We start from the raw sequence: 15,833 nt of genomic DNA on the forward strand, positions 1-15,833 counted from the left end.
CTAATGGCCCATCGCATCATACAGTCCACTCAGCAAGATCTCATGCTTTGCTGCACCTTAGTGGAGATCCTCCGTGGCCGACAGCCCCACATGGTGTTGCAGCTGTCCTGTCCTGCACCAGAACCTTAGGTGCATTCACATCCTTCAAAATACATCCAAGGTAACCCTGTCTGGGAGCACATTTTCCATCAGTGGCCTAGATGGGCACTGACAAATGTGCAAGCAACATGCAGTTGGTTAATGATCAACATGGATGTTGGTGGGGTACTGCTCTTCCGCCATAAGAACCAGCTGTGTCCTCAATGGAGTACCAACCCACTGTGACTGCAGTCTGAAGTTGTACATATTACTATGAAGTATAGCAACACATCTCACTTTCCTGTTACTAGACCTATGAAAGATGTGAAAAAAAGAGACTTTTATTAGTAGCAGTTGTAACGAGCATCTACTGTGCCTGAGTTTGTTGAAATTTATATGTGGATACGAAAGCTATGATGGTGCGTAATTTGGACAGGTCAGTGAGGGGTCACTTGTGCTTTGTAGTCATGCTTTGGATGTGCTGTAATCTCCAGAGAAGAAAGGGCCCTGATGACTGTGGTCAAGCACTAAAGAAAAATGAATGTTGTTTTATATAGATTCTATGCCATGCTATTATGAGTCATGTACGAATGGTTTTGGTCAAGCACTGAAGCATCACGTATGAACATGTTGTCTGAAAAGCTTTGTTAATTATCAGTTGTTGAGAGTTGAGAACGTACTGCATATAGAAGAATTATAGAAACTATGTTTTGAGATTCCATAGTGAGTTGTTTAAATGTAGAAGCTCTCTTATAGCTCTCACCCCTCTGCGGTTGGAAGAGAAGTCAGCAGTCAAATACATGGCACCACAAACAGGACCACAATGCGAAGAGAAAACACGACGGTGGCCAGAAAATTTGGAAAAGAAGGTAACTGTTATTACAGGGAGTAACTAAAGACTTGGCATCCTGCAATATATCAACCACTTACAAATCAACCCACAACAAGAAAAACACCTCAAGCCACCACTGGTATGGAGCCCTCTTGCAACTGCCACTCCAATCCAGGAGCTGGATACCATGGGGGTGCCTCCATTTGATGAGCTGGTGGGCAATGATGATGCTGAGATGCAGCTGTAAGCATGTCAAAACCTCTACTAATGTCTGACAGCAGCTGTCTGGACACTGCCCTTATGGAAGAGCACCAAGCAGCTGATTTCCCATCAATGCTGTTGCTGTCCCTTGCTGCTGGTGCAATGGCTTCTGCATTGCCATTCCATGCAGAGTCATTCTCGTGCCTGTCTGAAGTGCTTCCTGCTATATGCTCCACCAGGCTGGAGACAGCTGATGGTCCAGCCCTGTGAAGGCAAATGCCTCTTTGAATGTGGATGAGTGAATGGAGGTGAACATCATCACTCAACAGTGACCAGAATGCCACTGTGCTGAAATTAGGTCTCCTGGGCGAATCCTGTGGCCTTCCCATCTCAAAAACAGTGCCACCCAATTAGCCCTCCACCCTGCACTGGCACCCCCAAGTAGGGCAGGGATGTGGTAGTGTGGCCACATATGCTGCCCACATGATTGCAGTATTCGTTCTTGGTGCCGCCTGTGAGAAGGCAAACAGGGAGCTGCTGCTTTGCGCATTGGTTGTGGCACCATCAGACAAGTGGTCGCGGCAGCACAATGACTATGTGGCCTTGCTGTCTTCTGCCTTAACCGTGCTCAGTGAAGGTTCCACTGACTAGGACAGTTCCATGATATTGTAAGACGAACATTGCATCTGATTCTGGTGCTCTGTTTACAGCTGTTGTATGTTTGTGTGTTGGTTGTATTCAATAAAATACTGTACATACTACACAGTCCTATTCCACTTGGGTAGAATTCACCCAACCATGGAGCACCTTGCATGACAATTTTGCAGGACCTTACTTGGTAATCATGTGGTTAATTCTTGTTTATTCTTTTTCTTATTTACACTATGCTGTCAGGTTGTAGCAGATGACAATGACTACACTACCAGTGCCACAGAGAAAATTTATTCTATCACAGGTGCCTTCCCCCTCCACCCACCCCTTAGGCACAGATACTGGTGTGCAGTTTACAGCAGCTACCTACCCATGATTTGCATCTGTAGTGGCATCAAACACACCACAAATACTATATGTCATCCTGCCTCCAACAGCCAGGTGCACCTTTAAGATCCCAATGTCAAAGGCTACCAGGACAGCCATATCCAAATTGGCTCTCAACAATTGCCTTATCCATGGCTGCAGATTCACAGTTGCCCCAATGGACACTGATTGACCTTTCACTACTGCTGCCTGCTCAAGTCAAAGAAGGAAGTCTTTTTGTGTACATGCTCCAGTCTGGCTGTGTACCTTTGGGTGGACCTTGGATTGCCTCTGGGGACCTATTTCAGTGCATAAGGCTGTCATTTGGTCCTGGTGACAACTGTGGGTGGGTTGGTCTGCAGGCATTGAATGGGCTTTAGTTGCAGCATCCAATCCAGACATCTCTGCCATGCAATGAGCTACCATAACGATATTTAGCATATAATGGATGATGGACATTTGGTCATTTCATCACCATCATGCCTGCCACTACTGGTTTCCATGGACTTTGACCCAATTTAAGCAGTGGTGGAGTTGCCACTGCTTCCAGCACCTTAACTTGAGAAGCCAGCTTCTGTTTCGTCACCTTCTCTGCCAGACTAGAGCATCAATGCCCTGGAATTCGCAGCCAGCCAGCCAGGACCTCACTTAGCACCATCCTGCTGCCACTACACTGAAGTCCCCCACATCAGCCAGATAGTTTTTGTCAAAAAATTCAAGGGGGGAGCCTCATTACATACATCCGCAGGCAGGCAGGACAGCTTCTCCATCTGGCATGTCATGTGGGCTCATCAGCCAGCTGATGTAAGGCCAAGTGGTCATAAGCCCATTCTCAATTTTGTCCGATTGCTACTATATTCCTCTCCGCAGCTGATTGAATATTGACAAAGAATCTGTTCTATATCAATTGCAATTGGGTGTTTTTTGGACTGATTATGTTTTTTGTTCACAACCACCAAGTCTGTTTGGGATCCGAACATACTGATGTCCATCCCACTTTGGAAGTTCTACTTTTAGCAGATTGTGATAATATTTTGGCAAAATACTTGATTTTAGTCCCACAAGCAAATAGTTCACATTGTCTTAATTCAAGTTGTGTTACTTATAATTTTATTCATTTGTAGACCTGGAAAATTCACAGGATAAGTAATGATGCCTAATCTATTGTGTGTTTCAGTGAAATGTTAATAAGTGACTTTCCTATTGTGTGTTTCAGTGAAATGTTAGTAAGTGACTTTCATGTCCTAAATTGGGGATAACAAAATGATTGGTGTCAGTATTATTTCTTTTGTTGAAAACATTGAATTAAATATAAAAATGATATTACTGTAAGAAGTTTCGACAGAAAGTTGCAGGGGGTGATGTGAAGGGCACCTAGAATTTAGTATTAGTATCAGTACTTTTATTCTGAAGCATATGTACAGTGCCATTAGTGAAACATGATTATTATGCTGGTGACACATCTAAATAGCGATTAGCAAATCAACAAAAGCAATGGAAAAAAGATCTTGTCAGGACATTACATTGGCTGAAAAGCAATTAAAAATAACTATCAAAAAATTTAAAACAAACACAACTGAAAACACATTTTTTTTATTATTATTTACATTGGGACGCAGATTTAGAAGTTCTCTCTCACAAATTTCTGGGATTTTAAGTGGGTGAATTCATGAGATGAAAATATCAAATAGCCAAAATCTGCTCAAACACAAGTATAAACATTTAACAAAGCAAATATTTCACGATGAGAGGTCATATCTTACTTTATCGGGTGGTGTAAGAGAAATGCATATCCAGAAATTTTTGAACTTACAAAAGAGCAGTCAGGTTGTTATGTAGCAAATTATTACAAGTTGTCAGCTTGCATTGAAAGCACAGCTTGCCATGGAAATGGGAGGAGAGCAGATTTTGATTCTCATGTTGGCTACTAGGCCCAGCAAGCGATGTACTTGCTTAAGCTGCATGCGATACAAGTGCTCTCTATGAATCTGAAGAAGTACTATTAAATATTAATTGGTATTTTTCACACTTAGTATGAATTCTATGGATAACACAACCATTATGTTAAAATTGCAAATCAAAAACCTCAGTACTTTCGGAGATATAAATATATACCTATAACATGTAATAACTCTAGCATTGAGAAACACAGTTAGGGGTTGTAATTTATTCATCTTTAGTATCAACTGAAACTATAATCAAGAGGACAGGATCATATAATCTAATTTTGTGGAATTTTCTTTAGTTTGATTACCATAGGTTTCTGACATAGTTAAGAGTACAATGGGAAATTATTATTTCATCATGTTTTAAAACTAATGTAAACGAATGTGTGAGAAAGTTGTTGTGCAATAGGGGACTTTTTGATGTCTGAGTGAGCTGGATTTTGTAAAAAGTCAGCCTTTTTTTTTTTTTTTTTTTTTTTTTTTTTTTTTTTTTTTTTTTTTTTTTTTGGGGGGGGGGGGGGAACGTATCGTGTTTGTTTTCAGTAAATTTTATTTAGTTTAAACTATGCTGATTGAATTTGTATCAAAGTGAAGAAATTTTCTTGTTTGATTGGTTCTCACATCATTGACAAAGAGCAACTACAGTTTTCAGTATTTTGTCAAATTTTGTGCCTTGGAGTTATTTATTTAAGAAAAGGCATTCCTGTGCAAAGATTTCATCTCATCCATAAACTCCACATCACGCTTTGTGCAGATAATGAGACATTATGTTGAGCACTTCTTTATAGGAAGCCTACTGAATGACTGAATGTGTTAAAATAGTCATGGGTCAGTGACTGTTCAGGATGTTAAAAATATTGGGTCAGACTAAGTATCTTCTGGCTGCTTTCAGGTGGGAACTTGTTACAGAGACAGTCAGTAACATTGCATAAAAGATGTCGAGATGTTAAATATGGACCTGATAGCCATTTGCCTTGTTCTAAAGACAATACCCCAACTAAATCGAAATTTTTTGACATTTTTTCAAATGACTCTTGCAAGAATCCCGAAAGCTCGATAGTGTAACTAACTTTCAGATGCTACCCATGAACTGCAATTATGTGGCCTTTGTGTGGTAGGTATTTAATCAAATTTTTGTCAATGCTGCTTTTGTCAGCTAAACCAGTATCTGCCACCGCAAAGTGAAGGGGCAGATAACTAAAAGCCTATCCAGGTAGGTGGACAGATCATTTATAGGATTGTCAGTGCGCAAGTCACTCCACTGCAAGGTGCATACAGGAACATCCACCCAGAAAGTTTGCTAACATATTTTTACATATAAATTAATAGTAACCAAGGATCAAATGGAATTAAAACTGAAATTCAGAATATTCAATCAAACAATAAAAAAATATAGGCTGTAATAGTCCAAAAGCACCTTCAAATTTCAGCCTATCACAAATTCATAAGATTAAGAGTGAAAATAAATGCAAAGCTAAAAAGAAAGAGCCTCATCAAGTACGACATCAAGTATATAACTGGGAAGTAACCACAGACAAAAAAAGTAAAATTTCTGGCTCTTGGAAAATTAAAGTTATGTAGACACACAGGTGAAAGGAGCAATTATTTAAAAAGGTACTAATGTAATTAAATAAAAAAGTTGCAAATAGGAAAAAATAAGGAAAAATCTCAAGTTGAACTGCACAATTATTAAGCAGAAGCTGTGAGTTTCAAACAAATCATAATTATAACATGACAAGACATAATGAATATATACCAGTACTCAAAATACCTTTGAAAGGATGTGAGAAGATAGAATGAAAATGTAAACTGAACAACCAAAAACAATAAAAATATGAAGAAAACAAAACTGAAACTTATATTGAATAGACACTACATTTTATGAGTTAAGATGACATGGAAACTAACAAAACACAGAAAATTGTACAAACATTGCTTAATTACATTAAATGTTCATGAAGTTCAAGTGAATACAATTTATATTGTTGTACAGATGAATAACCATATCAATTAATCAGACAAGTTATAAATAAAGATAGTTATCAATGGAAATAATTACTTCCCAGAAGCAATACTGGATAAGACGTATAGATCCACTTGAGTTATGAGTGAGTGAGCAAGGGAGTGAATGAGTGAACAGAGGAAAGGTTCCTGGACACAATTGTGTTTCAGTAGTTATTGTAACAGCTGGACAAAAGTTATACAAAAATAACTTACAAAATTATTATTAAGAGAATGTTTACAAAATAAGATCATTCTCAAAACTGGAGCAATGCTGTAGTAGTTCTTCTTCTTCTTCACAAAGAAGGAGACAGGCAAACTAATAAGAAGAACTATAGTTACCACCAACTTCCTTTCTGTTCAAAAATGGTTCAAATGGCTCTGAGCACTATGGGACTTAACATCTGAGGTCATCAGTCCCCTAGACTTAGAACTATTTAAACCTAACTAACCTAAGGACATCACACTCATCCATGCCTGAGGCAGGATTCGAACCTGCGACCGCAGCAGCAGCGCGGCTCCGGACTGAAGCGCCTAGAACCACTTGGCCACAGCGGCCAGCCTTCCTTTCTGTAATGTGTATGATATTCATTAAAATTATCACTAGTTGCATAGCAAAAAGATTACATTTGGTCAGTTCAAGGGAAAATTTGGTTCTAGATGTGGTTGTAGAACAAAGCACTGTTCATAAGTTGTGAACAAAAATATAGAGTGGAGCAATGAATATAAATTACTAGAGTTTGAATTGGTTTCCACAAAAAATTTGCAGACATCCTCTTACAATCAAGGCATTGATTTAACTTTTATTAAAATACTACAGAGCATTTATTACAATACTGTAACTTCCACTGGACTTCATCTGTATAGTGCTAAATTCAAATCCGAAAGTGAAGTCAGATAAGTGGATTCTATAAAATAAAAGCTGGTGTATAAGTAGTTTCCAGGTATTTAAAATGGAAAGATGAAGAAGAAATGTGTTTTAATGGAACACATCTCAACAACCTTCATTTACCTAATGACATTGTACACTTTACCTCCAGTGATGACAGTCTTCAAAAACAATTGGAAGAACTTAAGGCAGTGAGTTGTAAAGTAGGCTTGATAATTACAGTAACAATGCAATAATGTATAACAAGCACAGTGAACAGAAAAGAGAACAGATTAACAATGAAGGCAAAGTACAAGTTGATGAGTCCTTGTAATAAGCACAGTTGATGACAATGACTGGATGGAGGAAGAAATAACTAGACTATTAAAAATGGATACGAAGCACTTTTGGTTAATTAAGTAGGTTTCCTAAACAAATGTAAATTTATAATCAGTGTATATTATGTAGGTTTTGACTTATGGTATAGAGAGATGGACTTTTAAGCACCTTTAAAGAACTGAGCAATTGAGACGTTCAATTTGGGAACACTGTCTGCTGCTGCTGTGTGTGTGTGTGTGTGTGTGTGTGTGTGTGTGTGTGTGTGTGTGTGTTGAGAGAGAGAGAGAACAGAAGATTTACTTGTTTTTCTCCATGCATACGGAGACTCATTACAAATAATGCAGCAAAAAATAGAGTCCAGCTCACAACATAAACAAGGATGAAGCTCTCCGAATTAAAGCTTGAATGATGGTGTCGAAGACATGACTACACACTGTCTGCATACAATCATGTAGTGAAGAGGCTCTAAGTGCTAGTAGGCATCTGGCTGCCGCTGGCCATTCTGCATTGCAGTGGCAGAGGATGCTCATGGCACGAAGCCACTGGAGGTGTGGCTCAGCAGGCATGCTCCATTGGTTCCACCAAATTCTGCAAGACAGCTATTGGCATTTAAAGGCAACTTGCAATTCCGTTGCCAACTTGGATGCCCCTACAGCAGTATCAATACAAAAAAACAACCAACAAGAGAATGACCTAATAAAAGGTGTGAAGTGGAGGAGCCATACAAATAAATGCATGTAAAGAGGTATGGTTTGGTTTAGATACATTGATGACACCTTTGAGACATGGACTCATGGTGAGGCTGACCTGTTAAAAATCCCAGGAAACTCTAAATGCATTCTTCCAATTAAATTTCACATGGTCCTGTTCCAAATCCCATGCCTCTTTCCTTGATGTTGGCCTCATCCTCACCAGCAGCCAGCTGCACACTTCTGTTCACAATGAACCCACAACAAACAACAGTACTTCCAGCTGCCATCCTTTCCACATCAAATGTTCCCTCCCATATAACCTTGGAATTCAACGCAAACATATTTGTTCAGATGCAGACTCTTTACAGCAGAACACCCCCATTCTAACCTTAGCCTTCATTGGACGTAATTACCACACCAGCCTACTTCAAAAGCAATTTCCCAGGGCATCACATCCAATCCTGATACTGCCGATCCTTCCAAAAAAAACTTCGGAGCACACCACGTGTCACTCAGTATTATGCTGGTCTTGAATGCTTCGATCAGTTACTTTATCAAGGGCATGACTTTGTAAAATACTGCCCTGAAATGAGATCCATTAGCCCACCACACCTAGAATAGCTTTTTGTTGCCCTGCCAATCTCTGCAATATGTTTGTAAGAACTTACACTCCTTCTGCACCCATCTCTCTAACCTATGAATAGCTTTTTGTTGCCCTGCCAATCTCTGCACCCATCTCTCTAACCTATGTTTCCTTCCCCTGTGACCATCCCCACTACAGGACTTGCCCTATGCACCCTCCTACCACCACCTGCACCAGCTCAAGTCACAGAAAGCTGATATCAAAATTTAAAAAGCAACAGAAGAAAAATATAAAAACAAAAATTATTTACAACAGAATGTACAGTAAGTAATATGTTACAGGGCCAGATCTACATTTCTACAAGGAACTCCTTTACAGTCTAAGAGGAGTGTGCTACAATTGAAGCCTTTCAACGAATCATCTGTAAGTCTGGGGTATATTACTCAAAATTTTTAGCTTTGGTAGAAACTACCCAGCCATGGCATGTACACAAAGCTATATAACATAAGAAGCTCATGCTACACACACACACACACACACACACACACACACACACACACCGAAGCAGTCTTCAGAGATCCTCTGCCACAAGAAGAGGATGCTCTTTGGACTGCGCACAGAGAGAATACTGCGACCAGAGTCTTGCTCCAAGACAGTTGCATATATCTCTGTTGGCTAATAAAGCTTATGTAAATGTATCCACTGCATTCATTATTTATGGTAGCCATAAATACTGGCCTGTGCTATGATCTACCTACAGACTTTTAGACCAGTCTGGACTCAGCCAGCTGAACCTAAAAGCAGTATTTAGAAAATGTGTAAGAAATTAAAAAAAAAAAAATACTGCACTTTTCTATTAGGAATGTACTACATAAGAAATCTGAGTATGATCACATGAGGTAATCAAAATTGCTCTTTTCTTACCCACTACTTGATGCTGCAGGAGGCGGATTCAGCTTTAGCTGGCAGAAACCAGGATGTGGGCTAGCACAGACCTGGAAATAATGTGAATAACTTGTAAATATACATTTTTTGGTGTTGTTGGTAAAGATATAAGTTCACTCTTTAGAGAATAACCTGTTGTGCGATATTTACTGGTTGAGATCACAGTTCTCTCACAGTCCAGATAAAAACACAAATAGTAGGCTACATTAGCATATTTTCTAAGACAACACATTCATTTCTTTCTCAGTCTCAAAGTCAAAATTGGGTGTTCTTTACTATACAGATTTCATTAAACTTTTTGTAGATTAGATTAGATTAGATTTACTTTCATTCCAATTGATCCGTAGTGAGGAGGTCCTCCAGGATGTGGAACATGTCAGAAAAACAACAATACATGACAAATATTTACAACTAAAACAAATAAGCTAATGTACCATTCCACAGGTCCCAAGTGGAATGATCGTCATTTTTTAATGAAACTAAGAGTCATTTTACAAATACTATTGCACTGAATTTAAAATAAAAAAGTTTTTTATTTATTTATAAGGTAAGAAACATGTAATACAACTACTGTAATACTTATTTACAATGAACACATTACTGCACTGAAATGGTGCAGAAGTTAGATTATACTTACACACTTACACACACACAAGCACACACACACACACACACACACACACACACACACAAATTTTCAGTGAACACATTACTGCACTGAAATTGTGCAGAAGTTATGTTGTACTTATATACAAATCAGTTGGTTTTCCTAAGAAATTCATCAATGGAGTAGAAGGAGTTGGCCACCAATAAATCCTTTAGGCTTCTCTTAAACTGAATTTCATTGGTTGTTAAGCTTTTTATGGCTGCTGGCAAGTTATTGAAAATGTGTGTTCCTGAATAATGCACACCTTTTTGTACAAGACTAAGTGACTTTAAATCCTTGTGAAGATTATTCTTATTTCTAGTATTGATTCCATGAATTGAGCTGTTGGTTTGAAAAAGTGATATATTTTTAATGACAAATTTCATTAAGGAATAAATATATTGGGAAGCTGTAGTTAGTATCCCTAGTTCCCTAAACAGGCTTCTGCAGGATGTTCTTGAGTTCACACCACATATAATTCTTACTGCACGTTTTTGTGCCCGGAAAACTTTAGCTTGGCTTGATGAATTACCCCAGAAAATAATCCCATATGACATTATGGAATGAAAGTAAGCATAGTATGCCAGCTTTTTCATTTTTATATCCCCTATGTCTGACAAAATTCGCATTGCAAACAGAGATTTGTTAAGACGCTTCAGCAGTTCTGTGGTGTGCTCCTCCCAGTTGAATTTATTATCAAGCTGTAATCCCAAGAATTTAACACCGTCCACTTCTTCTATCTTCTTGTCATCATATGTTAGACATATACTCTTGGGACACCCCTTACAAGTTCTGAACTGCATGTAGTGTGTTTTTTCAAAGTTTAGTGACAAAGAATTGGCTAGGAACCAGTGATTAATGTCCACAAATATTTTATTGGCTGATCTTTCTAAGACTACACTTGATTTGCTATTTATTGCAATGTTTGTATCATCAGCAAACAAAACAAACTTGGCATCTGGTAATGTTACTGATGACAGGTCATTGATATACACAAGAAAAAGTAAGGGCCCCAAAATGGAACCTTGTGGGACCCCACATGTAATTAGTTCCCAGTTGGATGATGCCTGATAGCTTGATACATGTCTCTTTCCTAATAACACCCTTTGTTTCCTGCCAGAGATATAAGATTTGAACCATTTTGCAGCATTTCCTGTTACACTATAATATTCTAGTTTACTTAAAAGGATATTGTGATTTACACAGTCAAATGCCTTTGACAGATCACAAAATATACCAGTTGCCTGCAATTTTTTGTCTAATGAATTAAGTACATTTTCACTGTAAGTGTAGATAGCCTTCTCAATATCAGAACCTTTTAGAAATCCAAACTGTGACTTTGACAGTATGTTATTTGAGATAAGATGGTTATAAAGACGACTGTACATTACTTTTTCGAAAATTTTTGAGAATGCTGGCAACAGTGAAATTGGACGGAAATTTGATGCTATTTCTTTATCTCCCTTCTTAAACAGTGGCTTAACTTCAGCATATTTCAGCCATTCGGGAAATATTCCACTGATAAACGACTGGTTACACAGATAGCTTAATATGTTCCTTAGCTCAGAATCACATTCTTTAATTAACTTTGTTGATATTTCATCATACCCACTAGATGTTTTTGATTTTAAAGATTTTATGATGGACGTTATTTCTGTTGGGGTAGTGAGGGTCAAATTCATATTATGGAAGTTACTTGAAATGTCTGGTCTAAGGTAATCCATAGCAGCATCTACCGAACCTGACAACCCCATCTTTTCAGTAACAGTTATAAAATGTTTGTTAAATAGTTCTGCAACACTATACACATCTGTCACCAATGCATCATTTACTCTTAATGCTATTTGTTCCTCTTCATGTCTGGTTCTACCGGTCTCCTCCTTCACTATATCCCATATTGTCTTTATTTTGTTATCTGATATGACTATCTTTTCCTTGTAATATATTTGCTTTGACATCCGTATTACAGTCTTTAATATTTTGCAGTATTTCTTATAATGTGCTATAGCATCAACATTGGAAATGTTTCGGATTGACAGATACAGTTTTCTTTTTGTTTTACAAGATACCCCTATTCCTCGAGTAATCCATGGCTTCTTTGTAGACTTTGCTCTAACCTTGGTAAGTTTTGGGGGAAAGCAGTGTTCAAATAAGGTAAGCACTTTATTAGCAAAAATGTTATATTTTTCATTCATGCCATGAGCACTGTAAACATCAGTCCAGTGAATGTCTCTGAGGAGTGTCCTAAAATAATCAATTTTTGGCTTACTGATTACCCTCTTGAGCTCAGATTTAACAGATTTTATATCCTGTTCAGTATTAACATTTAACAGAAGGAACTGCATGTCATGGTCTGAGAGGCCATTGACTATTGGTTTTGTAATATAATTTTGTTCATTTGACTTTTCTATAAAGATATTATCAATGGCTGTTTGTGAGCAAGTGGTTATCCTAGTGGGGAACTTTACTGTGGGAATTAAGTTGAATGATAGTGTTACTAACTCAAATAGGTTCTTATTGGGAGAGTCTTTAAGGAAATCTACATTGAAATCACCAGCAACCACTATTTCTTTGTTTTTGGTTGTTAAATGGGCCAGTACAGCTTCAAGGTGGTTTACAAACAGATTAAAGTTACCTGCAGGTGCTCGATATACACTTAATATTATGAAAGATTTTTTGTGAAAATCTAATTCTGTTGCACATGCTTCCATATGCTGTTCTAGGCAAAATTTATGAATGTCTATGTTCTTAAATTTATGACCGTTCCTGATGAATGTGGCAACTCCTCCTTTCTCCATTTCTGATCTACAAAAATGAGATGCTAACCTAAACCCTGTAACACTTAAAAGTTCTATACCAGTGGTCACATGATGTTCAGAGAGGCAGATTATGTCAGCTGGGTTTGAAGACTCTAATTCATCTATGCAGATAGTTAATTCATTAATTTTATTTCTCAGTCCTCGAATATTTTGATGCAATAAAGATAGCTGACATTTCACATTGACTGACTTAAAATTGGGTGGAGTTAAAATATCTGCTGACAGTTGAAAATTCTTAACCAATGGCTGTTTATGTTGATGTAATAAGCTGCAATTATGTTTTTTGATTTCTTTCTCAAACTGAAGGTTTGTCTCAGTTCTAACCTCTCTTAAAATTTGTTTTCTTTCTGTCCTCCCTACCCTAAAAAAGGGTCTTTTCTGAATCCTATAACCACTGGTATTTTACCACTCATGACAGTGCCTCCCCCCTTTAACTTTCTTGCTATTTCCCCAGCCAATTTACCCTTCCCCTTCCTGTTGAGGTGAAGGCCATGCCTAGTATAATCCCACCTACTGATAGAATCAACATGAACCACACCAATGTGTGACCCCGCACCCGACATGAGCAGCCGTTCCAGCTCCAAATTAACTCTCTTGACAGAAGAGTTCAAATGAGGTCGGTCATGGCGCCCAAGAACAGATACAAACTCAACACTGGTATGCCTCGATGCTGATGCAATCTTCGCCAGGTCACACTCTACGCTGTACCCAGGATCTCTGTCAATACTGTTACCTGCCCCACCCACTATAACCACGGTGTCTTCCTTAGTGAAATCTTTGCAAAGTGATCCTAAATCCTCTGTCACCTGCTCCAGACCAGCACTAGGTTTAAAAAAATTGGTGACCTGGTATTCTGATCCTAGTTCATCCTGCAAGAGTTGGCCAACACCTCTTCCATGGGAACTACCTAACAACAACACTTTCTTTCTCTTTACTGATTTCCCTACATTCTTACTTTTCAATTTGCTGCTGAAAGTTTGTTGTGCCCTGTCTACACCTGTAACTGCTTGAGGCTCACCAGCTTCTAACTGAAGCAACAGGTCAAATCTATTTTCCACATTCACCATAAAGCTGTCAGACAAAGTTCTAGGCCTGTTCCTCCTGTTGCCTGTTGCCACTTCCCACCTCTCTTTACCCTTCTCCCTCCTTAACCTGTCAAGATCTCAAGTATCAAGTAGAAGTTTTTCACCTACTTAGTGATCTGCAGCAGTCTGAGTCCTATGTTAAAGGAAGATCCTAGGTGGAATGCAAATAATGAAAAGATTAATGGTAACAATTCCCTGTAATTTTTGACTTTGAGCAGTCAATAGACGTGCGTGCATGACCCTCCCCCCACACACAGACTGGATGGCTACATCCTGCGTACTGACTACAGTGTTCTGGCATTGCTGAACTGGTAAAATGTAGTCCCCCAGCACAATGCTTCTAAGCAGATGTAGGGATGAAAATGTTTTCACTAATTTACCACTAGTTTCCATCAAAACTACAGATGTAATAGATATATTTCTGGTAAGTTGTAAACATTTTGTATTAACTGTTGGGCCTATCAAATTCAACATCTAAATTACTTAATAAACAAAAGAAACATACAAAGTTATCCTGTGTAAGCTACAATACAAGCTCATGTGTTGGTCTTCCATACAGCTTAAGTTAAACAATGGGATGATTTCTTTCCTATTCTTTTCCAATCAGTTCATTCCACATCCTGCAGGTTCTTGTAGCTAGAATCTACAAAACTCAATTAATTAAATGGCTGTACTCTAAAAGATAAATTAAAAAACTATCCATGTTAATCTCTTTTTATTTTCCCCCATGATGCATTTCAAGTGCTTATCCTGTCATCTTCAGGCAGATCAGTTGATTACATTACATTTTTTGTTTGCTGCATGTAGTGAGTTGTGTGTTTTCAGTTTCATTTCACTACAACAAAGATACTAGAATCACAAATTTTAAACAATAATAAAGCTACTGTAATATTTCCCAGATGGAAGAAGGCTGAGGTTCACTGTAAGTATACCCTTCATATTTTAGATGTCATAAACATGCCACAGATTGTACAGATGCAGAAATACAGTGCCTTGTAAGTCAAAGAGCATTCATAACTAGCTTATGTTGTGGATCAAAGATACAGATAATAAATACAAGGTGCATTCAAGTTCTAAGGCCTCCGATTTTTTTTCTCCGGACTGGAAAGAGATAGAAACATGCGCATTGTTTTCAAATGAGGCCGCGTTCATTGTCAATACGTCCCAGAGATGGCAGCACTGTACGGCAGGTGGAATTTTACCGCCAGCGGCGAGAATGAGAACTGTTTTAAATACTTGAAATGGTGACGTTTTCCTTACTTGAACAGCGTGCAATCATTCGTTTTCTGAATTTGCGTGGTGTGAAACCAATTGAAATTCATCGACAGTTGAAGGAGACATGTGGTGATGGAGTTATGGATGTGTCGAAAGTGCGTTCATGGGTGTGACAGTTTAATGAAGGCAGAACATCGTGTGACAACAAACCGAAACAACCTCGGGCTCGCACAAGCCGGTCTGACGACATGATTGAGAAAGTGGAGAGAATTGTTTTGGGGGATCGCCGAATGACTGTTGAACAGATCGCCTCCAGAGTTGGCATTTCTGTGGGTTCTGTGCACACAATCCTGCATGACGACCTGAAAATGCGAAAAGTGTCATCCAGGTGGGTGCCACGAATGCTGACGGACGACCACATGGCTGCTCGTGTGGCGTGTTGCCAAGCAATGTTGATGCGCAACGACAGCATGAATGGAACTTTCTTTTCATCGGTTGTGACAATGCATGAGACGTGGATGCCATTTTTCAATCCAGAAACAAAGCGCCAGTCAACTCAATGGAAG

The 15,833-nt window shown here is 38.6% G+C and overlaps 1 protein-coding gene across 3 annotated transcripts in view; it reads right to left on the reverse strand.

Annotated features, from left to right (window-relative positions):
- The window catches only part of LOC124788094 (cyclic GMP-AMP synthase-like receptor), a 231,461-nt gene that overhangs the window by 144,445 nt on the left and 71,183 nt on the right, over nucleotides 1-15,833 (reverse strand). For all 3 annotated transcript variants that reach the window (XM_047255196.1, XM_047255197.1, XM_047255200.1), the window contains exon 4: nucleotides 9,482-9,552. In XM_047255196.1, the coding sequence (XP_047111152.1) occupies nucleotides 9,482-9,552 (71 nt within the window). The remainder of the gene's footprint in view (nucleotides 1-9,481; nucleotides 9,553-15,833) is intronic.

The sequence above is a fragment of the Schistocerca piceifrons genome, chromosome 3 (assembly GCF_021461385.2).
Source record: "Schistocerca piceifrons isolate TAMUIC-IGC-003096 chromosome 3, iqSchPice1.1, whole genome shotgun sequence".
Classification (NCBI taxonomy): Eukaryota; Metazoa; Arthropoda; class Insecta; order Orthoptera; family Acrididae; genus Schistocerca; species Schistocerca piceifrons.